The sequence below is a fragment of the Notolepis coatsorum genome (genome assembly GCF_963971535.1).
Source record: "Notolepis coatsorum genome assembly, chromosome: 7".
NCBI lineage: Eukaryota > Metazoa > Chordata > Actinopteri > Aulopiformes > Paralepididae > Notolepis > Notolepis coatsorum.
In genome coordinates, this window is record NC_140171.1 from 95,292,960 (window position 1) to 95,317,428 (window position 24,469).

At 45.1% G+C, this 24,469-nt stretch overlaps 2 protein-coding genes across 2 annotated transcripts in view; one reads left to right on the forward strand and one right to left on the reverse strand.

Annotated features, from left to right (window-relative positions):
- The window catches only part of wdr83 (WD repeat domain containing 83), a 50,331-nt gene extending 28,108 nt beyond the window's left edge, over window positions 1-22,223 (forward strand). The window contains exons 7-10 of the mRNA XM_084318083.1: window positions 5,301-5,368; window positions 17,982-18,090; window positions 19,116-19,230; window positions 20,748-22,223. Coding sequence (XP_084174209.1) covers window positions 5,301-5,368; window positions 17,982-18,090; window positions 19,116-19,230; window positions 20,748-20,912 — 457 coding nt within the window. The 3' untranslated portion in view covers window positions 20,913-22,223. The remainder of the gene's footprint in view (window positions 1-5,300; window positions 5,369-17,981; window positions 18,091-19,115; window positions 19,231-20,747) is intronic.
- A 526-nt stretch (window positions 22,224-22,749) lies between these two features.
- LOC311231701 (persephin) lies at window positions 22,750-23,648 on the reverse strand (the record flags this gene model as incomplete). Its single annotated transcript, XM_084318329.1, has 2 exons — window positions 22,750-23,216; window positions 23,570-23,648. The coding sequence occupies 2 exons, from the start codon at window positions 23,646-23,648 to the stop codon at window positions 22,750-22,752; spliced, it is 546 nt and encodes a 181-aa protein (XP_084174455.1).
- Window positions 23,649-24,469: the final 821 nt, after the last annotated feature.

The window sequence follows — 24,469 nt, forward strand, 5'->3', positions numbered from 1 at the left end:
CGTTTTGGAGTGGAATTCTCCGTGCAGACGACGCTGTAACGACGGAGACCCGCTGTCACACGATTGGCGCATATGTCACATGACGTGCTGTGAAGACCCGCCCTACTCTGCCTCTGATTCGCAGACTGTGGATGGGGAATGTGATTGCACCAAAGCAGAGTCACTCACAGACAGTGGGTCCACTCACGCCGCGGGACAGATTCTTGTGTATTTAACCCTTTCACTGCCACACGACAGCCGGTTGTGTGATAGTAAAGGGGTAACCTTCTGTCGTGTGGCAGTGAAAGGGTTAAAAGTACTGCCAATGTAGCCTTCAGGTGATCTCCGTTGATATAAGTCAGACATACTTGCTTTGTTTACGTCTCGGCTACTGTGACGTAAGCAGTACGCGCGACCAGAGCCGTGACAAACCTTTCGTCATCGTTTTATCAGATTTATACGTTTTAACAGTTTAGACGAGAGCGCAAAGCTTTTGCGTTTCTAGGAATTCCACCCTGGAAGGTAGTCTCACTTTTTTGCGGTTTCACCCCGTAAAAACGCCGTTTCCGTATAAACGAAAGGCACATCCGAAAAAATATTTTTGCGGATTCACCTGCTAGCGTTTCCGTCTAAACGGGGCCTAAAGTACAGAAAAAGGGTACCGTTGGGTACCGGTATCGATTCACAGGTACCGGTACCGTATCGGTTCAAATGTGAACGGTACCCATCCCTACTGAACACACAACTGCAGGGCAAGGGCATTTTTGCTCATGAAATGCATAGCCATGTGAAAGCCTTCATAACAAAGTTGCAATTAATTTCAAGGCAACTAGGCAGCAACAATCTCAAACACATGAAAACCCTGAAAGAAGTCAAACCATCAGCTGATCACCGGCACAGGTACTCATCCATGTTGGGAGCACTGCATGATGAATTTTCAAGGCGTTTTCAAGATTTCAAAAAGGTTGAGGATGAAATGCAGCTGGTTTCCTCTCCCTTTACCTGCAGTGTTGATAGTGCACCCACTGATGTTCAGCTTGAACTCATTGACCTGCAGTCTGATTCACTACTGAAAGAGCACTTTAAGTCAGCATCACTGCTAGAGTTCTACTCTGCTCTCAAGGAGGAGCACTTTCCAAACATGAGAAGACATGCTCAGAAGATGTTGGTTCTCTTTGGATCCACCTATATGTGAACAGACATTCTCAGTCATGACGTTTACCAAGTCCAGGTACAGATCCTCTCTCACTGATGAACATCTGGCAGCTGTGCTTCGCATCTCCACCTCAGACATGCAACCTGACTTTGATGGACTTGTTAAAGCTCAACAGAGACTGGATTTATCACACTGAATGAAAAAAAAAAAGAGCTGAAGAACACTAAAATGTGGAAATATAACAAGTGAAATGGGACACTTGATATTTTTGTTTTCTTTTTTTTGCACAGTTCTGAAAACATTAAATGTTTAATATAGGCATGTAAAGTAAAAAAGGCTACTGGGACACTTTTCTTTACACAGTTCAGTGACATGTCTTGTTTATTTTGGCTATAAGATGATGTGATGTCTTTAGAAAGCTAAGAAAATCCTTGTTTCAATAGTATATGAAACTCAAAATAATAACTTTATTTGTATAGCACTTTTTCATACATGCCCTTTGTTATTAATGTTTCACATTTTGTTTATCATTTTGGAAATAAATTCTATTTGAATAAATGATATTTTTGAAAGCTAACCTCACCTTTTAATTGCCAAATAATAACATACACTATTACCAGGGGGCAAAACAATGCCATTTACTGCTTTTGATATAGAAATAAAATGTATATTATGCATAATTGAGTTTGGAATTTTGGCCCGGCCCTCCAACATATTTTCAGTTGCTCATTCGGCCCCCCGGGAAAAATAATTGCCCACCCCTGCACTAGACGCTTTAAACAGACAGTTCTAACTCGTTTCTTTCTTTAAATTACTCACAGTTCGATGTGTTGCTTGGCCTCCGATGGTTTCGATTATGTTGCGATGTGTTTGCTCAAAATAAAGTACCAAACATTTGCACATGCAACAAAGAAAATAGGCCTTTACAATATTATAATAATAAGAAAATAGGCAAAACTCAAAGAAAATAACAAACAACTTAGGTATTCTTTCTTTCTTGATAATGCTTTATACTTTAAACTTTATAACTTAAAGGGTATTTGTACGATTTGTATGTACGATACGGTATGTGTAGTACGAAAAGGTATGTTATGAAAAGGTATGAAAAGGTTAAAAACTGTTTCCCGACCGCGTCTCTCAACAGGTTGCCTTCACAGCGGCTTTTTAGCGCCGGCGCCGTGGGATTTGTAGTCCTTTATAGTGCGTTGACTACAGACGTCACAATTAAGTGGCTTTTCTTATAAAATCAAAATACTGGCTCTAACATATACCGTGGTGAATATGAGTGTTATTTCGGAATGATCGGGCTAATTCCTGTGAGGCTATTTATAAGCTGCGACGTGTATTATACCAAATCCATTGGCGTTTTGTCCCTACACACGTTACAATTAAAAAATCCAATTCATATGATCGGTATTATGTTTCATCATGAATGCATGAAAGGGGGGGGGTCGTTTCTGATTAATTGATTGAATAATGGCATTCGTTATTACCACAACATACGCTGATCAGGGGGATGGCTATGAAATCCTTGCACGATCAAGCTGAATTTGACGTTAAATTGTCCTTACCTTTGGCCGGTGGGATTCCAAAAAGAATATTCCAATTATTTGATTGCCATCTGGTAGATCATATGTCCATTTGGCTCACGACATAACCCACCACAGTCCCGAAAACTATTCAATGCGATCGGGTGAAGCCCTAGGTTCAGGTTAGTAGAAAAGAGCGCCCGGAACGTTTTCAATGTGGCACCCGGTCTGGAACAGGGGTTACTGCATTCTCGATACAGCGCCACTAGCAGGATCTGGCTGGTACTGCACCTTCAGAGTCCCAAATGCCTTTTCCAGGCAAAATACAGCTCTGTGACATTGAATAGGGTATTAAAAGCAAATAAAAGAAGAAACAAGTCAAAAGCGTATATATACGTTTTTGGCCGTCAACCGCTGGCTCCCAATAATGTATATATATACGTGGTTGGCCAGGAATGTGTTAAGGTAGTCATTCAACTTAACACAGTCTCCCATTAAGCTAGTAATTTAAATTAACATAGTCTCATTAGGGTAGTCATTCAACTTAACCCTGTCTCTCATTAACACTTTGACTGCCATGAAACGTGTTTTGACGTCATTGCTGGCCATGCTCAAGTTGCCGGGGGACGCTGTACAGCGTCCTTATATCAATATTTCAAAAATCTGCGATCGGATTCATATGTCCCCTCCGCTGGCCTGAGATCCACCAGCAGGACCCACTGAGCTCTCTGGCGGTTCAGGAGCGCCATCTGGTGGCCGATCGGCGCAATCGCTTTAACAGGAAGTGGCATAGAGGTTGTGCTACGTCCGTAGTACTTCCGGGTGCTCGCTATAGGTCCCGCGACTCTGGCTCGTCACGCTACACAGTGATCGATTGCCAATAACTCGATAAACAACATGATTTGGACGTATATACCATTATACAAGCTGGAGATGGACCGGGTAAATTTACATCCCATAATGATAAGATTTCAACTCTACGATGATCGCCCAACGGCGCGCGGAGACTGGGGTGAGTTTCAGCGTGTAACGTTACCGTCTTCGATACTAACTGCTATTATCGACATTTGACCCACATTAGATGATTGGTATAACGCTGCCCACGGAATTATAAACGGCCCCTAGCCCATCCGGTCAACATCAGATGACGTGTAGTAACTTCTAGAAGTACGTCTAGTTGTAATTTTTTATATCGCGCTGATTGCCATAAAACTGTATTGCATCATCAATATAATGTATTTGGGGCTATAGATCACGTTCTGGAGAAAGCTGCAGAAAGAGATGAAAACATACTTATACATTAGACCATACTTTACTATGAATATGTGAATGAAAAAGTTTAACGTTGCTACACAATGAACAATACATATAGGACTTTGAATGGGCCCTAATAATGGCAATGTAGCAATAGAATTTAAAAAGTTATAGCCCTGCAAAGAAGGGGACTTTCTCCATAGACAAATAGCGCTGGCAATCTATGGTATATCATGAATTTAACCTTAGGCAACCAAAGTGTTAACACTTTCCGTGCCAGCCGTGCCAGTCCTATATACCCTGTTGCGTGCCATCGCTCTATTCAATGACAGAGCTCACATTTGTGAACGCATAAACTATATCTTAAATTATGGGTATGTGTCTAATACGACCGTCGCTTATCAATGACTTGTTTGCAGTCAACATTGTCGAAACGGATTGTTTTTTAATCGGTTCATTTCCGTTTTATACCATTTTGAAAAACGCTCGTTTTTTTTAAACGTTCAGGAAAAAAAATGATTCTGCAGGAATCACGCTTTACTGTAATACACAAAACACGTTGTCATTTTTCGGCCTATTTATGAATCGTTTTCAAATAAACGCTAGATTATCGATAGTATATGTGTACTTATGCACGCTATAGAAGCGGGCTGAAAAATCCATTATCTTATTTCCTGATTAGCTACACACACTCACAGCCACATACACACATAGGGGACACGTTGATATATCTGTGAAAAAAGCTCTGATTACCCCAAGACTGGTAAAATAGATTCCTTACCTCAGATCAGATGTTCTCCAAAAAGATTATTCCAATTCCTGATCGCCATTCCAAATATCGATCGCGTTTATTGATCCAACGCTGGGTGGTCGAAAGACATATTCCACGCTGTTCTGATGGTGGGCAATGACTGGGTTACTTGCTTGACAAGTAAAATGTGGAATCCGGACAATTTTTTCCCCATGCGTTTCATTCAATCCAATCCAATGGGGTGCAGTACCATCCGGAGAGACGATAGGGGGCGGTATTTTCCCTGTTCGAGCTCAGACAGATCCCCACTTGTAACGTGAGGCTATATTGATGAAAAATGAATGGAAATCGATAATAAAAAAAATAACGATTAAACAACGAGATTTCTCGTCGTTGGCACTCAACGGTTGGCATGAACTAACGAGATTTCCCGTTGTTGGCGCTGAAAGTGTTAAGGTAGTCATTCAACTTAACAGTCTCATTAAGGTAGTCATTCAACTTAACCCTGTCTCTCATTAAGGTAGTCATTCAACTTAACCCTGGCTCTCATTAAGGTTTCCTTTGGTCTGTTTGGACACTGCCTGATCTAAGATCTGTCCTGAAAGCAATGATGAAATGTCTCTCCCTGCAGGTCGGTGGACGGGAGAGTGAGGCGCTATGACCTGAGGATGGGACAGCTGCATGTGGACTTCATCAACAGTCAGTGCCAACGCTGCCAAAACACTGTGTGTGTCTGTATGTGTGTGTGTGTGTGTGTGTTAGGCTTGGGCGGTATTACGGTATACCAGGATATTTCGAAATCCCGCTGGTATGATTCTCAATACCGTGACGTCACATACTGCTATTACATTTACATTTAGTCATTTAGCTGACACTTTTATCCAAAGCGACTTACAAGTTCTGTACGACAAGTCATCAGGAAGGGCACAACTCTATCAGCTGAGTAACAATGTTCATCAAAGTGTTGAGTGCTACAGTGTAGGTTAGTTTATTAGGACAAGTGCATGACAGTAAGGTTAGTTAGCGTTAGATATTCTTTATTTATTTTTATTTTAGCCAGGCCTATTACACTGACACAGAGTTGATTGTAGTGCACAGCACGCGCCAGCAGAGGGTTACGTGGCTATCATTCTGGCAGCTAACGTCGGTACTAGGCTGACGCTGGCTATCGTTCTGTGAGCTAGCGTTGGTACCTGGCTGGTGCTGGCTAACTAACGTGGCTATCGTTCTGAGAGCACAAGCAAAGGAGCTGCGCACGGATGAGTCGGCAGCAGTGCATGCCGTGAAAAGAGAGGGACAGCGCCCAAAACAGTTTGTAAAGCAAAAGCCTACAGAGCAAAGTCCCAGGAGTCCAAACAGTAGATGTGGAAGAGGTGGAGGCAAGCATATGTCTAGGGCATGCCCTGCTTATGGGAAAGTCTGCCACAAGTGTGGGAAGGATAACCACTTTGCGAAGTATTGCAAGGCTGAGGCTTCAGGGATGAAAGTGAACACAGTGGAAGAAGAGCCAGAGGAGTTCTTTGTGGACTCAGTACAGTCTAGCATGGCAGAGGCGGCAGAATGGATAGTCCCATTAACTGTGAATGAGACCATAATTCCATTTAAGATAGACACTGGTGCACAGGTCAACCTGTTGTCCATAGACGATTACAGGACCCTCACAGTTAAGAGCAAAATACACCCTGTGAAAGTAAAAGTGACTGGTTATACAGGAGGGACTGTTCCAGTTAAGGGGTGTTGTGTAGTGACTCTAAAGCACAAGGGACAGCAGTTAAGGGCACAGGTGCTCATAGTAGAGAAGAGCGTACAGCCAATCCTAGGTCTGAGTACCTGTGAAAAGCTTGACTTAGTGAGGAGGGTGTTTGTAGTGAATTCCCAGACTAGCAGAGACCACAAAGCAGTCATGCAGGAGTACAGCGATGTCTTTGAAGGACTAGGATGCTTGCCTGGTGAGCACAAGATATGTGTGGATGACACAGTGACTCCTGTAGTGCATGCGTGCAGAAAGATTCCATTTGCACTGAGAGACAAACTCAAAAAGGAGCTAGCCTGCATGGAGAAGATGGGCGTCATAAAGAAAATAGATGAGCCAACAGATTGGGTGAGCTCACTAGTAGTATTGACGAAGACAAATGGATCTATACGCACCTGTCTCGATCCACGGGATCTAAACAGGGCTATAAAGCGTGAGCATTTCAAGCTTCCAACAAGAGAAGAGATCATGTCACAGTTTGCCGGTGCTAAATGGTTTAGCAAGCTGGATGCGTCAACAGGCTTCTGGCAGATGAAGCTGGATGAGGCAAGCTCAAAACTGCACGTTCAATACACCAGAAGGAAGGTTTAGCTTTCTGCGTTTACCTTACGGTATTCTGTCTGCGCCCTAAGACAATCCATATGATCTATGAGCACATAGAGGGAGTGGAGACCATGATGGATGACATCATCGTGTGGGGATCCACAAGAGAAGAACATGATGCAAGGCTGAGGGAAGTACTGGATCTGACACGCAAGTTCAATCTGAAATTAAACCGAGACAAGTGTGAGTTTGCAGTGAAAAGCCTTACCTTTGTGGGAGATGTGATTTCAGAGCAAGGTGTCAAGCCGGATCCAAGGAAGACGTCAGCCATAGTGAACATGGAACGTCCACAGAGCAAAGAAGATGTGAGGAGATTTCTGGGAATGGTCACATACTTGGCTAAGTTTATCCCCCAGTTGTCTGCCCAGTCAGCACCACTCAGAGGGCTTCTAGAGCAGAAGAACGAGTGGTAATGGTCTCATGAGCAGGAAGAATGCTTCAAAATGCTGAAAGAGATCTTAACCAAGGAACCAGTGCTCAAGTTTTATGACCCAGAACGGAGCACTAGGATATCGGCAGATGCTTCTCAGTACGGCCTAGGAGCAGTACTGCTACAGATGTATGACAACAGCTGGCAGCCCGTAGCCTATGCATCTCGTGCATTGACAAGTGCTGAAGTTCGATATGCACAAATAGAAAAGGAACTTTTAGCCAGCACATATGCATGTGAACGTTTCCATCAGTACATATACGGAAAGGCTTTTGAAGTGGAAACAGACCACAAGCCCCTAGTATCAATAATGTCCAAGCCCCTCAATGATTGTCCTCTGAGGATTCAGCGACTGTCAATCAGACTGCAGAAATATGATGTGAACATGGTCTATACACCAGGAAAATTCATGTTTGCTGCTGACACGCTCTCACGCGCAGTCAACAAAATGGAAAGTCCAAATGAACAGAAAAGCATAGAAATACAAGCCTATGTTGACATGATTGTCACATCACTTCCTGTGTCTGCTGAGCGAACAGAGAAGATCAGGAAAGCAACTGAACTAGACGACACAATGAAAGAGCTCAAGAAGACCATACTGAAAGGGTGGCCTGAGCAAAAGCGTGAATGCCGGGGTCAGATCCAAGATTACTGGGCATGCAGATCAGAGCTCTCAGTTGCTAATGACATTGTTTTCAAAGGAAGCAAGTTTGTCATCCCGGCATCCATGCGCAAGGAAATGCTGCAGAAAGTGCATGAGGGACATTTCGGTGAGGAAAAATGTAAACGTAGAGCGCGTGAAGTAATGTACTGGCCAAGACTCAACCAAGACATCAGCCACACCACAGCTGCATGTGAAATATGTCTCACCTACAGGTCCAAACAACAAGCAGAGCCGCTCATGCCCCACCCTGTACCTGATCGCCCGTACCAGAAGGTCGGAGTCGATTTGTTTGACTGTAACGGTAAAAGCAACATTGTAGTCACAGATTACTACTCCAACTACCCGGAAGTTGTAACACTGCAGTCAACATCCAGCAAAACAGTCATAGCCTACCTGAAAACAGTCTTCGCGAGACATGGAGTTCCCTGTGAGCTGTTTTCAGATAATGGACCACAGTTTTCCAGCAGCGAGTTTGCTTCGTTTGCAGAGGACTGGGGTTTTCACCACGCCACCTCAAGCCCGAACTACCCAAGATCCAATGGGCTCGCAGAGAGTTCAGTCAAGATCGTCAAGGCCCTCATGAAGAAGGCTCAAGATGGACAGGAGGAGTTCCAGAGGAGTCTGATGATATACAGGAGTGCCCCATTGGAAAATGGTTTGTCCCCAGCCCAGATTCTAATGGGAAGGCGCTTACGCACTAACCTTCCTATCCATGAGAACCTGTTGACACCAGAAGGAGCGCACAAGATCAGCTCAAGGAAACAAGAACAAAAAGAGAAACACAAATTGCAACATGACAAGAAGGCAAAACACTTACCAAGCCTCAAGCCAGGCGATACAGTCCGTATCCTGGATCACACAACAGGCACATGGAGACAAGGAGGACGCGTGCAAAGAGAAGTTTCACCACGCTCATACCAGATCCAGACAGACCATAGTGCTTCTCTGAGACGAAACCGTGTGGATTTTAGACCACAGGTGACAGTCCCAGAGACAGACTCTCAATAACGAATCACTGCAGAGGTGTTAGATGCTCCCAGGAGTGAGCAGTTTTGTCAGAGTTCCCCAGACCGCAGTGACCCTGTCATGCCAAAAGGGGGCAGCACGCCCTCTGAGACCTGCTGCAGGCCTAAAAGGACTGTTAAACCTCCTGAGAGACTTATTGCACATGCTGAAAGGCATGTGGACTGTGGACGTGGATAGGGTAAAGAAAAGAGGACACTTGATGATGAAGGTTAAATGAAAAAGAAAATGTAAAAAAAAAAAAAAAATTGTAGAGAAAGATTTGATGCATATGCTTATTGTTTGAATGCATATGTTCATGTTTAAAATGAATGTTTATTATTGGAATGTACAGGTTTAAGAACAGTCGGAAACGAACGTTTTGTTATAGACGACTACAGGAAAAGAACAAGTTGTTTCTTTTTAAAAGAAGGGAAGATGTGACGTGGCGTAGTGGGCAAGGCGCTCGCCACGAATGCGGAGACGCTGGGCTCGACTGTTCGATCCCAGCGCTCCACATTGCTTTCAGTTTAGCTGGTCGTCCGTACTGATACACATTGGCCGTATTAGGGGGTGGGAAACTGATGGGTGGGGATCGGGCGTTGTGGACAGCGACTCCTACAGGTCGGTTGGTGCGCCTGCGCAGTAGAATCAGGAAGTGTCGGGGGCAGCGTGAGCCTCCCACGCGTTACTCCTCGCCACTGAGAGATCGAGCTGCACAGGTGAAAAGATGCGACTGCTGTTACCTCAAGTACCGGAGGGGACTTGTGCTATGTATGACTTAGTCCAGCGGTTCTCAACAGGGGTTCCCCGGCACACAGGGGTTCCGCGGAGAGCTGCCAGGGGTTCCGCGAGATGCCTGGCAATGTTCTTTAAAAATATAGAATGACAACAGTCTTATTTTGAAAATCCTATAGCGGGTCTCATTTCTGCCCACGCGCAGCTCCAGCTAAATAACTAGGCTCCGAAAGCTAGCAACATTTAGGTTATTATGATACTCTTATTTTGAAACTCCGTGGTGTCGTGACTCATATCCGCTCTACAGCACACAGCCAATAAGGATGCATCTCAACACAGCAGGCTGAGCAGTGAGCTTAGCGTCTCTCAGCTCAGCAGTAGTAGCGTACTCTGGATCTGGAACGCGGACATTGAAACACAGCAAGGATAGTGTTTTTGCGACCCAAAACAAATCCCTGCTGTTTTATTCCGCAACGGGTCAAATGCATATAACATGCTTTGCAATCCTTGCCATTCCTTTGTGGCCACGTTGTGTTTAAGACCGGAATTAATGTCCCTTTAGCATAAGCTAACAACAAGCCCTGTTCAGAGCGACAGAGAACAGCAGGGTGGGGACTTGGAAGGAGGACTGGGAAGGAGGGGGGGGGGGGGCATTCTCCCTCTATGTGTGTGCGTTTGAAAATATATGATGAAGTCAGACTACTATATTATATTGATAGTAAATGTACTGAGGGTGGACAGACAGATTATGTTGATATTTAAACATAAAAAATACAATACATAATAAATGTATCCATGATCATCATGCAACATAAAACAATTGCAGGAACGGTTTGGGAGAGGAAGGTGTTTTAGGTTGCGTGTTCCAAAAAATGTACTTAAAGTTTAAAGCTCAATATATCAAAACGTGGCACTTTATAGTGAACAGGCACTTTATAGTGAATCCAAATTATTTTTTGGATTACAGAAAATTATCCCTAAAGTGCTATCTGATGCAGCTGCACTGTTTTCCATGAAAATACCATATTTGGATAAGTTTGACCATTTCTAAAAATCTGAAAATCATTAAGTCACTCTGGATAAAAAAAGACTTTACAGACAACATTGAGACAAAGCTTCCTGACACATCTCCATCCAAACTCTTGGAAGAACTCATTGAAATCTCATCTGATACCACCTGGAGAGCTAGTTTCAGAGTGTGGTGCTGAGTACCAAGTATCTCATGATGCTGCAGTTAAGGTGTTGATACCATTCAGCCCCACATATCTGTGTGAAGCTGGCTTTTCATCCATGACAGCTCTGAAAACAAAATATAGGGCCAAGTTGAGCCTTGAGGATGACATGCGTGTTGCCTTGTCAAAGATCTCCCCACGTATTGACCGTATTATTAGCCAGCAGCAGCGGACCTCGCATTGAGCTAGAAATGTCCACTGAGTGAACGAGTGCTTATTTTCTGTATTTATTTATATTTTTTGAGAAATGGTAACTTGGTGATCCTTTTCTGTATTTAAAAAAAATACATGATTTTCTGTTTTTGAGAAATTGTCAAACTTATCCAAATATGCTATTTTTATGGAGAACAGTGCAGCTGCAACAGATAGCACTTTAGTGATCCTTTTCTGTATTAAAAAAAAATACACATGATTTTCAGTTTTTTCTTAAATAAACATTATTTTGAAAGCAAGCACTTTTGTCATCAGATTCAGACAACTTTATTGATCCCGCGTGGGGCAATTCATATTTGCAGATTCACCAACAAGCAACAAAGACAAACAAACAACAAAACATCTCAACGACAGCACGGCAAATAAAGAATCATTGTATCATCATTGTACCAAAAAAGACAGGACCGAAAAAGTTTTTATCGTATGTAGGGGTGCCCTGGAATATTTTATTGAACACAGGGGTGCCTTGGCAGCAGAAAGGTTGAGAACCCCTGAGTCTTAGTCCACATTGCAGCCGGCTTGTGGGAGGCAAGAAACAGCGTTCGTGACAGGGGAGGGTTGAATTGGATGATACGAAATTGGGATGGGAGAAAATATAGAAAATGGGAGAAAAAGTGGATAAAAAAAAAAAAAAAAAGGGAAGATGTGTTGTTATTATAATACATAATATTGGTTCCGCCCTGTTGTTGTAGTACGAGGACCGGGGTAGAGGGAACAGTGCTTGATGTACGGATGCACAAGAGAGAGAGTGCCTTGATGTACGGATAGACAACGTGAATAAAAGCCAGTAAAGAAACCCTAGCCTAGCCTGTTTATTTCTAGTTAGGAATACTGGAAACAACAAACATAACAGGTACCAGGCTGGTGCTGGCTAACTAACGTGGCTATCGTTCTGAGAGCTAACTTCGGTACCAGGCTGGTGCTGGCTAACTAAGGTGGCTATCGTTCTGAGAGCTAACGTCGGTACCAGGCTGGTGCTGGCTAACTAACGTGGCTATCGTTCTGAGAGCTAACGTCGGTACCAGGCTGGTGCTGGCTAACTAATGTGGCTATCGTTCTGAGAGCTAACGTCGGTACCAGGCTGGTGCTGGCTAACTAACGTGGCTATCATTCTGAGAGCTAACGTTGGTACTAGGCTGGTGCTGGCTAACTAACGTGGCTATCGTTCTGTGATTTGTTTACTTGGTAACACGGGTTGCTAAGGAATTTAGGTTCGAGGTTGAAGAAAGTGCACTTTTAGGTTGAAAGAACGGCCCTAATGTCAATGCGTGCTTCATAAGCGTTATGTATGGTGATAACAAGTATATTGTTAGCTCCGCCCCCCCCCCCCCCCCGCTGATGAAAATGAAAGTCATACCGTTATAATACCCATACCGGGGTATTATGTCAGCAAGGTATGACGGCATGAAAAAAATTATACCGCCCAAGCCTAGTGTGTGTGTGTGTGTGTCTCTCTCTCTGTCGATAGCACTCTTTCACTACTGATAGTAGTAACTCTAAAGTAACAGCTAATATCAGTTATCAGTCTAATCCATTATAGATTTTAGAACAATATAGAGGTATGCCTTGTCTCCACTGGCCAGGGTTTAGCCATGCTGCTATGTCCTGTCTGGTCTCCACTAGCCAGGGTTTAGCCGTGCTGTGGCCTTGTCTCCACTAGCCAAGGTTTAGACGTGCTGTGGCCCGTCTGGTGTCCACTAGCCAGGGTTTAGCCATGATGTGGCCTGTCTGGTCTCCACTAGCCAGGGTTTAGCCATGCTGTGGCCTGTCTGGTCTCCACTAGCCAGGGTTTAGCTGTGCTGTGGCCTGTCTGGTCTCCACTAGCCAGGGTTTAGCCGTGCTGTGGCCTCGTCTCTACTAGCCATGGTTTAGCCGTGCTGTGGCCTGTCTGGTCTCCACTAGCCAAGGTTTAGCTGTGCTGTGGCCTGTCTGGTCTCCACTAGCCAGGGATTATTCGTGCTGTGGCCTGTCTGGTCTACACTAGCCAGGGTTTAGCCGTGCTGTGGCCTCGTCTCCACTAGCCAGGGTTTAGCCGTACTGTGGCCTCGTCTCCACTAGCCAGGGTTTAGCTGTACTGTGGCCTCGTCTCCACTAGCCAGGGTTTAGCCGTGCTGTGGCCTGTCTGGCACACAGTGAGCGTCTCCCTTGTATTTAGAACCTGGCCAAACCTGGCTGGTGTGCGTTTCAGGTCCCATCACGTGTGTGTGTGTGTTTCAGGTCCCATCACATGTGTGTGTGTGTTAGTGTTTGTTTCAGGTCCCATCACATGTGTGTTTAGATTAGATTAGATTCACTTTATTCATTGTCATTACACAGTACAAGACAGTGCAACGAGATTTTGTACGTCTAACCAGGATGTGACAATCAACAGTCATTTGCAATATAAAACACAGTAAAGTGCAATGGTTAGCACAATGTGAAATGGTGAAAAATATACAATACAAAATACAATACAAAATATAATTAAAAAAAAAATCATTAAAATAAAGTCTACATAAGCTATGGCTATATACACAGGTATACAGTGAGGTGCAGTGGGCTATGTAGAGTTTTGATTCAGAAGTCTGACAGCTGAGGGGAAGAAACTATACGTGGTCCTGTTTGTTCTGCCTGGGAGGCTGCGGTAGCGTGCCCCAGAGCGAGTACCCCGCAGGCGGGTGAACAGTCCATGGTTGGGGTGAGAAGCGTCTTTGATGATATTCCGTGCTCTCCGTGAGCACCGCTTCTCATAGATTGATGAGATGGGGGGGAGTGGGGTCTTGGTGATGCGTTGGGCTATTTTCACTACCCTCTGCAGTGATTTCCGGTCCTTAATGGTGTAGTTGCCGTACCAGACTGAGATGCAGGTGGTGAGGATGCTCTCAATCGTACAGCGATAAAAGTTCACTAGCACGCGAGGGGATAGGTGGAGTTTGGCCAACTTCCTCAGGAAAAATAGGCGCTTGTGGGCCTTCTTGACCAGGGTCGAGGTGTTGGTGGTCCAGGACAGGTCCTCAGAGATGTGGACTCCCAGGAATTTTAAACTACAGACACGCTCAACCCCCTCTCCATTGATGTGGATGGGGCTGTGCGTGCCTGTTTTATTTTTCCTGAAGTCCACCACTATCTCCTTAGTTTTTTTGGTGTTGAGGGCCAGGTTGTTGTTAGCACACCACAGAGCTAGGTCAGGGTTTCCGTTGTCCGGTAATTACCGGTTTTTGACCGGCAAAATCTGTTGAAGTCCGACATATTAAATATCTCCGGTCATAATGTCCGGTGAAAATAATTCCCTCTAAGCACAATTTGATTATTTGAATTGTATTAAAATAGGCTAAAATTAAATAGCCTATGCGATGAACGAAACAATCATTACATTTGTTTCATTGTTGCTTCACCAAGCAGGTCTAATAATGACAACGTTGTTGTCAGCGGGAGCTTGGTGCTGGATTTGCGAGAGCATGCAGCTGCAGAGCCGCAGAACCCACAGAGCTGTGCCCGCACAGTGCAATACTCCAATTCAGCCATTGGCAATTCAGCTGTTGGCTGGGGGGCGCTGCTGAGCGGTCCCCAGACCGGACCTGAAAACACTGCTGGCTCTGCGGCTCTGCAGCTGCATGCTCTCGCAAATCCAGCACCAAGTCGTTGGGAGGCGGAGATAGTCATCACGCAAACCCACGATAATGTTGCCGTCTCTCTCTGCCAAATTTCTCAGTTCTTCGCTTAATATAATTAATACAAATGTCCAATATAACGGAATTCGTTAGCTCATAAAAATGTGATTATAACAGACTGCTGTTTATTAATGTCGGGCAGACTGCCCACCGACACCTCAAGTCGGCAGCAGCACGGTCTCGAGGGACTTATTTTATTTGGAATATATTAATGACTGTATATACGCAAAAGTAGCCTAGTTTTAAGTTAAAATATTATAAATCTACATGCCTTGAGGATGTCATTCTTTATATAGCCTGCCTATCAATTGTTTTTAAGCTCAATAAACTCTGACCGGAATTGATCCCATTTGTCCGGTAGATTGAAATCTACCAGACACTGAGACCGGCAACAATTTTTTCTAACGGAAACCCTGAGCTAGGTACTGGACCTCCTCTCTGTACGCCGACTCGTTATTGTTGCTGACTAGTCCCACCACGGTGGTGTCGTCTGCAAACTTGACAATGGTGTTTGAGTCATGCACCGGTTTGCAGTCGTGGGTGAAGAGGGAGTAGAGAAGAGGGCTCAGCACGCAGCCCTGCGGTACACCAGTGCTCAGGATGAGAGTGGAGGACTTGAGGCTGTCCCGTCTGACATGCTGAGGTCTGTCGGTCAGGAAGTCCAGTATCCAGTTGTAGAGGGACGGGTCGATGCCAAGATCATGGAGATTGGAGATCAGCTTGGAGGGGATGATGGTGTTAAACGCCGAGCTGAAATCAATGAACAGAAGTCGCATGTACGTGTCCTTCTGGTCCACATGGAGGAGGGCAGGGTGTAGTGCTGCGGAAATGGCGTCGTCCGTACTCCTGTTCTGGCGGTAGGCAAATTGGTAGGGGTCAAGTGAGGGTGGTAGGCAGGATTTAAGGTGAGCCAGGACTAGCCTCTCGAAGCACTTCATGATGATGGAGGTGAGTGCTACGGGTCGGTAGTCATTGAGGCTCTCTGGGGAGGCGTGTTTAGGGACAGGAATAATGGAGGTGACTTTGAAGCATGTGGGAACTTTTGCCTGGGCCAGGGACAGATTGAAAATCTCAGTCAGGACCCCCGTCAGCTGCCCAGCACAGACACTGAGTACCCGCCCGGGGATCCCATCGGGTCCGGCAGCTTTTCGTGTGTTGGTTTTGCACAGTTCCGCAAACACGTCAGTGGGGGAGAGTGTGAGGGTCAGGTGGTTGGCAGGGGTGGGGGTCTTGATGGCCCTCTCGTGGTTGTCCCTGTCAAAATGGGCGTAAAAGTAGTTTAGGTCGTCTGGGAGGGAGGGGTCAGGGGGGTGGCGTGTTTGGGTTTGTAGTCTGTAATGGCCTGCAAGCCCTGCCACATGCGCCAGGGGTCAGAGCCATTTAGATGCTCCTCGACCTTGAGCTTGTGGTCGTGCTTGGGCCGTTTGATGCCCCTCTTCAGATCGACCCGGGCTAGACTGTAGGCTTGTGGGTCACCTGATCTGAAGGCGATGTCACGTGCCTTCAGCAGCTGGCGGACCTGACCGTCCATCCATGTTCCACTTTAAATATATTTAAAAGTACGCTTAAAAAAGAACTACAGATCCTGTAGTCTATATCCATGTGTATTTGTGTAAAGTCTTTTAAATATTTTTTCCCAACATTATAATAGTTGTATAATGCTGTATTGTATGTATCTGTGTATGTGAGAGGGATATGCGCATGTGTTTGTGCATAATGTGGGGGGGGGGGGGGGTAATTTTTTTTTGTGTAGTTACCCTATATAGGTTTAAGAGGGGAGGTCGCTTATAAGCCCTTGGGTTTTTTGACCTTTCCTGCACATTTTAACTGTTCTCCTATTTACTTATTTTATCTCAGAATGTATGTTTGTAAGTAAAAAAAAAAAAGTATCAATGTTTATGTGAAAGTCCGCAACAAAGTTACTCCAGTTGATGTTTTGAAGCCGATGCTGAAGTGCCAGGTCTGCTCCCTCGGGCCAGATTTTCACAGATTTAACTATGGGCTTGATTCGCTTGATGAGTGGTTGGTATTTTGGTAGGAGGAACAGTGAGATGTGGTCCGACTGGCCCAGATGGGCGAGAGGGAGGGCCTTGTAAGCATCTTTGGTGTTAGTATAGATGTGATCTAATGTGTTGTCCCCTCTTGTTGGACAAGAAACATGTTGGAAAGATTTAGGTAGTACAGACTTTAAATTGGAGTGGTTGAAATCTCCTGCAATAATGAAGGCAGCCTCCGGGTGGCGTGTCTGTTGTTTGCTAATGGCTACATGCAGTTCTTTCATGGCTAGCTTTGCATTAGCATCTGGTGGTGTGTATACTGCAACTGTAATGATGATAGTTTCTCTGGGCAGATGAAATGGCCTATTTTTAGTCATGACAAACTCAAGCTGAGCAGAACAGTGCTTAACGATGGTGACGTTATCTGTACTCCACAAGTTGTTTACATACATGCACACTCCTCCCCCATGCTTCTTACCGCAGTCAGCTGTTCTGTCAGAGCGGATACAATGACGTCCTTGTAGTTCAATCGCGCTATTTGGTACACCATCGTGTAGCCAGGATTCAGTGAAGATTAGCATGTTTGCATCAGAAATCCTTTTGTTATTTGTAATCCATAAACGTAGCTCGTCCATTTTGTGCGCCAGCGACCGTACATTGGCAAGAAGGAGGCTGGGAAGAGCAGCGCTATGAGGAGCCCGAGCAAGCCTCAGTCGCGCACCAGCTCTGCAGCCCCGCTTCTGCTTGCGATCCCTACGCCGTCTATGAGGCCCCTTTATCCGGGGAGGCAATGTAAACAGACCCGGTGTGCCCGGAGGTCTGACGATGTTGTTCGGTCCATCGGAAAAAATGGGAATATCCAGTAATCCGACACGAGAACCAATGTCCAGTAGCTCTTGTCTTGTGTACAAAGGGTCAGCGCGAATTTATTGGGCGAATACACTAGACATGAGTATGCAAATAATAGTTGATTTTTAAAATTTTAAATGTTTTAAATTCCTGGGTGTGTGTGTGATTATGTGTGTTTCAGGTCCCATCACGTGCGTGTGTTTCAGTCAGGACGGCCAGTGCACTCTGACCTCCAGCTTAGATTCCACAGTCAGACTCCTGGACAAGAGCACCGGGGAGATGCTGGGAGAGTGAGTCACTGCTTCACCCGCCACTCAGTGAATCGACATGGACACCGGTTTTAAGAATTCACATGGGGGCAAGGGCGTAGGTTTGTTTTCAACATAGGGGGGGGGGGGGGGGGGGGGGACTTTACAAAATATACATGTTGACTGCTATTTTGATACGGTTAGGGTATTTTACTAGTGCTGTCAGGCGATTAAAAAATGTATCTAATTAATTTGTATTTGATTTGTAATTAAGTAATCTAATTAATTGCATTTTAATCACATAACCATTTTAGGCCTGATATTCTATAATCATATTTCAAATGGCATGTGTCCGGATGGCAGAATTCAGTACTGTATCTACAAAACCTTCTGTTTAATCATCTTCCATTTATTCATTTGCTTAGATTTTTCAGGTCTGGTCAATTTTAGCATGGTGTTACTCACAGTCACTCATTTGGTTCATTACAATTTACTCAAGCCTAGTAACAGACACAGTATTTCTGACACTGGGAATACATTTCCTGAGATCCATAGATGTCCCTAGAATCAGATACCAAGAACATGCAAATGGACCATATTAAAAAAAAGTCTGTAAATGTGTATTCTACGTCTTATGGAATGAATGAGATTAAAAAATGTTGAGTTAATTTTCATAACGTGATAATTTGCTGTGTAATAAATGTATCTAATTAACGCGATAAACTGACAGCCCTAGTATTTACTCTTGGCTACATTTGAAGAAAAAAAATGCTATTTATGGCGTGAAATTATTGTCTGTCCGGTACTGGACCACTCGGGCTTAAGGGGTTAATGTCCATCCATTCGCATATCCATACATACACACACATATAGTACTCTTACACATCTCTCTCCATTATGTGATATATTTAATCCTATACATATATTACATACATGCTTTTGAAATGTTGTACATAGTGCCTCTACCTACTTTTTGATGGAACAAACAAGTGCTTTGACATACGTTACAACATCACAAATGGAACCTCAGCTGCTGACGGCGGTTCACTGTGTGGTTTTGTTCTCAGGTACACAGGGCACAAGATGAAGGGCTACAAGCTGGAGTGCTGCCTCTCCAGCAAAGACACGCATGTCCTGAGCTGCTCCGAGGACGGACACGTCTACTGCTGGGATCTGGTCGAGGTAAGACACGTCTACTGCTGGGACCTGGTCGAGGTAAGACACGTCTACTGCTGGGATCTGGTCGAGGTAAGACACGTCTACTGCTGGGATCTGGTCGAGGTAAGACACGTCTACTGCTGGGATCTGGTCGAGGTAAGACACGTCTACTGCTGGGACCTGGTCGAGGTAAGACACGTCTACTGCTGGGACCTGGTCGAGGTAAGACACGTCTACTGCTGGGATCTGGTCGAGGTAAGGTGACACGTCTACTGCTGGGACCTGGTCGAGGTAAGACGTCTACTGCTGGGACCTGGTCGAGGTAAGACGTCTACTGCTGGGATCTGGTCGAGGTAAGACACGTCTACTGCTGGGACCTGGTCGAGGTAAGACACGTCTACTGCTGGGACCTGGTCGAGGTAAGACACGTCTACTACTGGGACCTGGTCGAGGTAAGACACGTCTACTGCTGGGACCTGGTCGAGGTAAGACACGTCTACTGCTGGGACCTGGTCGAGGTAAGACACGTCTACTGCTGGGATCTGGTCGAGGTAAGACACGTCTACTGCTGGGACCTGGTCGAGGTAAGACACGTCTACTGCTGGGACCTGGTCGAGGTAAGACACGTCTACTACTGGGACCTGGTCGAGGTAAGACACGTCTACTGCTGGGACCTGGTCAAGGTAAGACGTCTACTGCTGGGATCTGGTCGAGGTAAGACACGTCTACTGCTGGTTGTCATTGTCAGTGACAACCGCCAGGTTTGTCGGCAATCCCCCATTCTTGCGCTGCAGTTTCCAGGAGGTCTGCGATATTTGCCCCAGTGTGAATTTCGTGTACTGCTCTGGTTTGGAGAACGTGAGACTGCAGTCGCCAGTCCTCTGTGACATGATGAGCTGTTATAGTCGCATATGAATCCACTGCACGTGATGTCCACGCATCACAAGTTAAGGCAACCCGTTCTGCTGTACTCAAAGATTCTTCAACTTCACTTCTCTGTAGAGCATGGGTACGGCTGTATCAGTGAAAAAACGTTGCGACGGAGGCATGTACCTTGGTTCGAGTGTCTTCAGGATATAGCCAAAGCCCTCGTTCTCCACAACACTGTATGGATGCAGGTCTTTGCACATACTCTATATATAAAAATACTCTATACTTACAATACAAAATGACTTCCACAATAGCTCACAATAATACACAGAACTAACAAAAACACTTACGGAGCTTCACCATGTTACCTACTTCGTAACTCAGCCAGGTGAAGACCAAAACGGCCCTCATGTACACCTGGTATAGCCTCCCACAGGTGCTACACATCATACATTAACAATTTCCTACACAGGTGCTACACATCAATTAATTAACCTACCAGGCAAATAGCAACACCAATATAATAAATATATATAAATGTATGTATGATAATATGAATGAATGTAGCACTCCCAGGTGTACACCCTTGGTTATGCTACTGACGGTAAAGGAGTGCGTGCGTGCACTGCTTGCAGTCCGTGACAACCTTCTTAATCCCATCTGACTCCTAGGGGTCTCTGACCTTGAAGCTGCCTGTGGGGAAGGCTGTTGTCCAGTCGCTGTCCTTCCACCCTTCTGAGACCTGCCTCTTGACGTCCATGGAAGGACAAGTCCAGGTGTGGGCAGCAGAGCCAGAGGAGACTGAGGAAGAGGAGGAGAATGTGACGGCCACATAGGAACCATTGGTAGTTACATTAAAGAGCCATGCTGGGAAGGACTGAGCTATGCATATGGTAGAGAGAGAGAGAAAGAGAGAGCGAGAGCGAGACTCCCTGCAACACTCTGGTACAGAACAGCTGGTCTGTGGTGGAAATCAAGCGCACCTCATCTCACTGCACGTACAAATGTGTCTCCTCCGCCCAGCCAGTCTGGCCCTCTCCTCTGGGGATGTGCATGCGTCTTTGCCTTTCATTTGTATTTAGTTCACACTCAGGATTATCCAAAAATAGTCATGAAGTATGTGGTTATTTTGTATAGACAAATGTTTTATTGAATTTACAGAAAACGTACAATATCCTGATTTATATCGTTATTAAGATGTGAAATTTACCACATTGTGATGGAAGATTTTGTCCACATTGCACAGAACAGAACAGGTAAATATGACTGAGCTGTTGATACAAGGACTAACATTAGAGAACAGCGAGATACGAGAGAGGTTTGTGAACACTGGAGTAAGACAGACCTGTATTCAGATGTACGTTAAAGGAACACGCCAACATTTGGAGAAATGCGTACCGTCTTCTCTAGAGAGAGACAAGAAGATAGATACCAGTTTCCTCTCTGTGTGTTCAGTAGAAAGCTATCTGGCTGTACGTTAGCCTAGCTTAGCACAATGAATGGAAGTGGACATGACCGGTTAGCCTAGGCATTGTCCAACCAACACCTCTCCCGAAGGCTAACCGGCACTGTCCGCTCCCATTCATTGTCTCTCTCTCTGGAGAAGACGATAAGCTAATTTCCCAAAATGTTGGCATGTTCTTTTAAGGACTACATGCCCACATTTGTCATACAATCTCTGATTGGGGCTTTAATGCGTAATTCATTTCTGTGGCTGAAAACTACGTGCAGAGTTCTACACCAAGGCCCCGTGGATAACCAGCGAAGCATGGTTATCGACCAAATGTCATTATTCTTGACAAAAATCATAATTTCATATCGGGGTATTATCCCCGTGATGGTTGAGCCTAAAACATCGGGGTGAAACCTGAAAGGTTAGTGTCATGATAGTGTCATAGTTTCTTTGTTGAATTTAAATTCATTGATGAAATGTTTTCATCGTGAAAATAAGAAAAACAAACATCCACTTTGCTTGCATTTGTTGTAAAGGTAGGATACATTCAATGCAACACACCATCAATGGCTTTGATGCAGAGTCGGCTATTCTACTTCAGAATAATAATAATAATAATAATAATAATGCATTCAACAGGTTTTGGATGAAACACCTGTAAAATTATAATTTTCTTTTTTTAACGCAACTTTGAATAAACCTTTTTCTATGTGAATTGGACTGTGTATAATTGTCATTAATGATGATTCCACCAACATGTTTTAAGTACATGGCAGTATTTATTATGAACTGTACATAAAGTAAAAACTACGTATGTCTCAAAATAAGTTAATCAGCTTGACAAAATATATCATATAAATAAATAATTTATTGTACATAAATACATTGTTGGACCATGAAGGACTTTGAATTGTAAAAGCTCCACGTTTCACAGCAAAGGATGCACAATCCATTCTTGTCCCGGGTGAAAGTTTCTCCAAGGAGGACTTAAATAATTAAATACACCTTTCTTTTGAGCTTATTCAAAAACAATACCACTTTTTCTTTCGTTTTTCTTAGCATAACGCCTCAATTCTAGTCCACATTATCGGGAAAATCAGGCTTCTTCCAGCAAAGGGAGACATTGGCTTGACATTAGAGAATGTTTTTTTTAAACAAATAGTCTTTACATTTACAGACGTTACAAGAGCGCGCGCTCCACCGCCTCCACCTCCTCCCCGCTAGCCAACGCAGCTGCAGCTGGCAGCCGAGAACTTCTCCACTCTGTGCCAGTGGTGGGAGTTGTCCAGGAAGGCCAGGTCCTCGTGGTGCGTGGGCCTGCAGCAGGGTGCATTGTGCCACAGCTCCCCGGGCGCCAGGCTGGGCAGCAGGCCGGCCAACAGCAGCTTGGTGAGGGTGAGGTCATGGTTGGAGCGGACGCGGGGGCACACCCCGCCACAGTACCTGAAGAGGACGGTCTCGTCCGAGTCGTAGCCCAGGCCCAGGTCCCTGACCTCCAGGAGGACGGAGCGCAGGCTACAGTGGGCATCCGGAGACGCGCGGCGAATCCGGATCGGGACGGAGACTGCGTGTCCCGTCGACTCTCCGGGTCCGGGACCTTGTTTTGGGCTTTCGTCTTCGCTGGCCTCTCCACTTCTCTTGTTTTCGTCCGGAGAGTGGGATGGGGATACAGTTTCTCCTCTGTGCTCTGGAAGATGGAGAGAGAAGGTTATCTATACATTCAACAATGTCAAATCATTCATCACCTCCTGTATCAACAATCAAAACGTCACTAACGGAACCCCTTGATGTTCTTCATTGAAATCACGCTGTAACTATCGAGCCTTACTCTCGCTGACTGCAAAACTAAACGCAGACTTGACAATTGACTATATTTCAACTTCACAAAATCAACAAATTCTCAGCAGAAAGTCATATCCCAACAGCCACACGGCTCTGGATCTGAAGTCACTGTGTTACAGACTGTGTCGTCCCGAAATTCAATTCTGTCCAACAGATAAGAGGGTCATGACCCCCTCTCCTCCGCTCGGCCAGTCTTACCGAGCAGTGGCCTCAGCCAGCGGCCCTCTCCTCTCTGGACACAGACCAGCAGCAGCGCCAGCTTCAACAGGCAATTCATCTCCAAAACGTCTGCTCCGTGTCCCTCACTCGCAAAATGAACCAAAGATGAGTACGTGAGTACAAGTGATGCTTAGATGCAGATTAGTCACAAGCTCCCAATATATAGCCCTCTGAGAAGAAAGGGGGGTGAAGGGATGAAAGGAGGAGGTGTGTGGGGGGAGGGGGGGGGAGACACTAACCATTCATTGCCAACAGACTATCCCACTCACCTGTGCGCAGACACGGAGGAGGGTCAAAAAGGGGTTTGACCCAGAATTTGTAGTATTGGGATTATCCAATCGGCATAAATCACGTTGCATTGAGTTTCTTCCAGATGTTTTTCCAGTGGATGTTGGCCCCCCCCCTGGGAAAATGGATTCCAGGGAACGGGGGCACAAAAGTGTTGACAGCTGCTGCTATGGAGCTGGACCACTCCTGATGCTGAGCTGGTACTGATGATGCTAGCCAGAGCCCTCCGTGGTAAACGTGTGTGGACAGATGAAAGACAGCCACAGGAAGGAGAGTCTAACGTACTGGGGGGAAATGAGGCCGACGTGAGGGCAAAGCGAGAACGGAGTGGAACGAGACGAGGCGGAATGATGTAACATTCCAAAAGATTTGCGACGGGGACTCGAAAGGGTAAAGTGGTGGAGAGTAACTAAGTATTTTTACTCAAGTACTGTACTTAAGTACAATTGCGAGCTACTTGTACTTTATGTGAGTATTTTCATTTCAGGGAACTTTATACTTTTACTCTGCTACATTTCAAAGGAAATATTGTACTTTTTACTCCACTACATTTATCTGAACCCATCAGTTACTAGTTACTTTGAAGAAAAA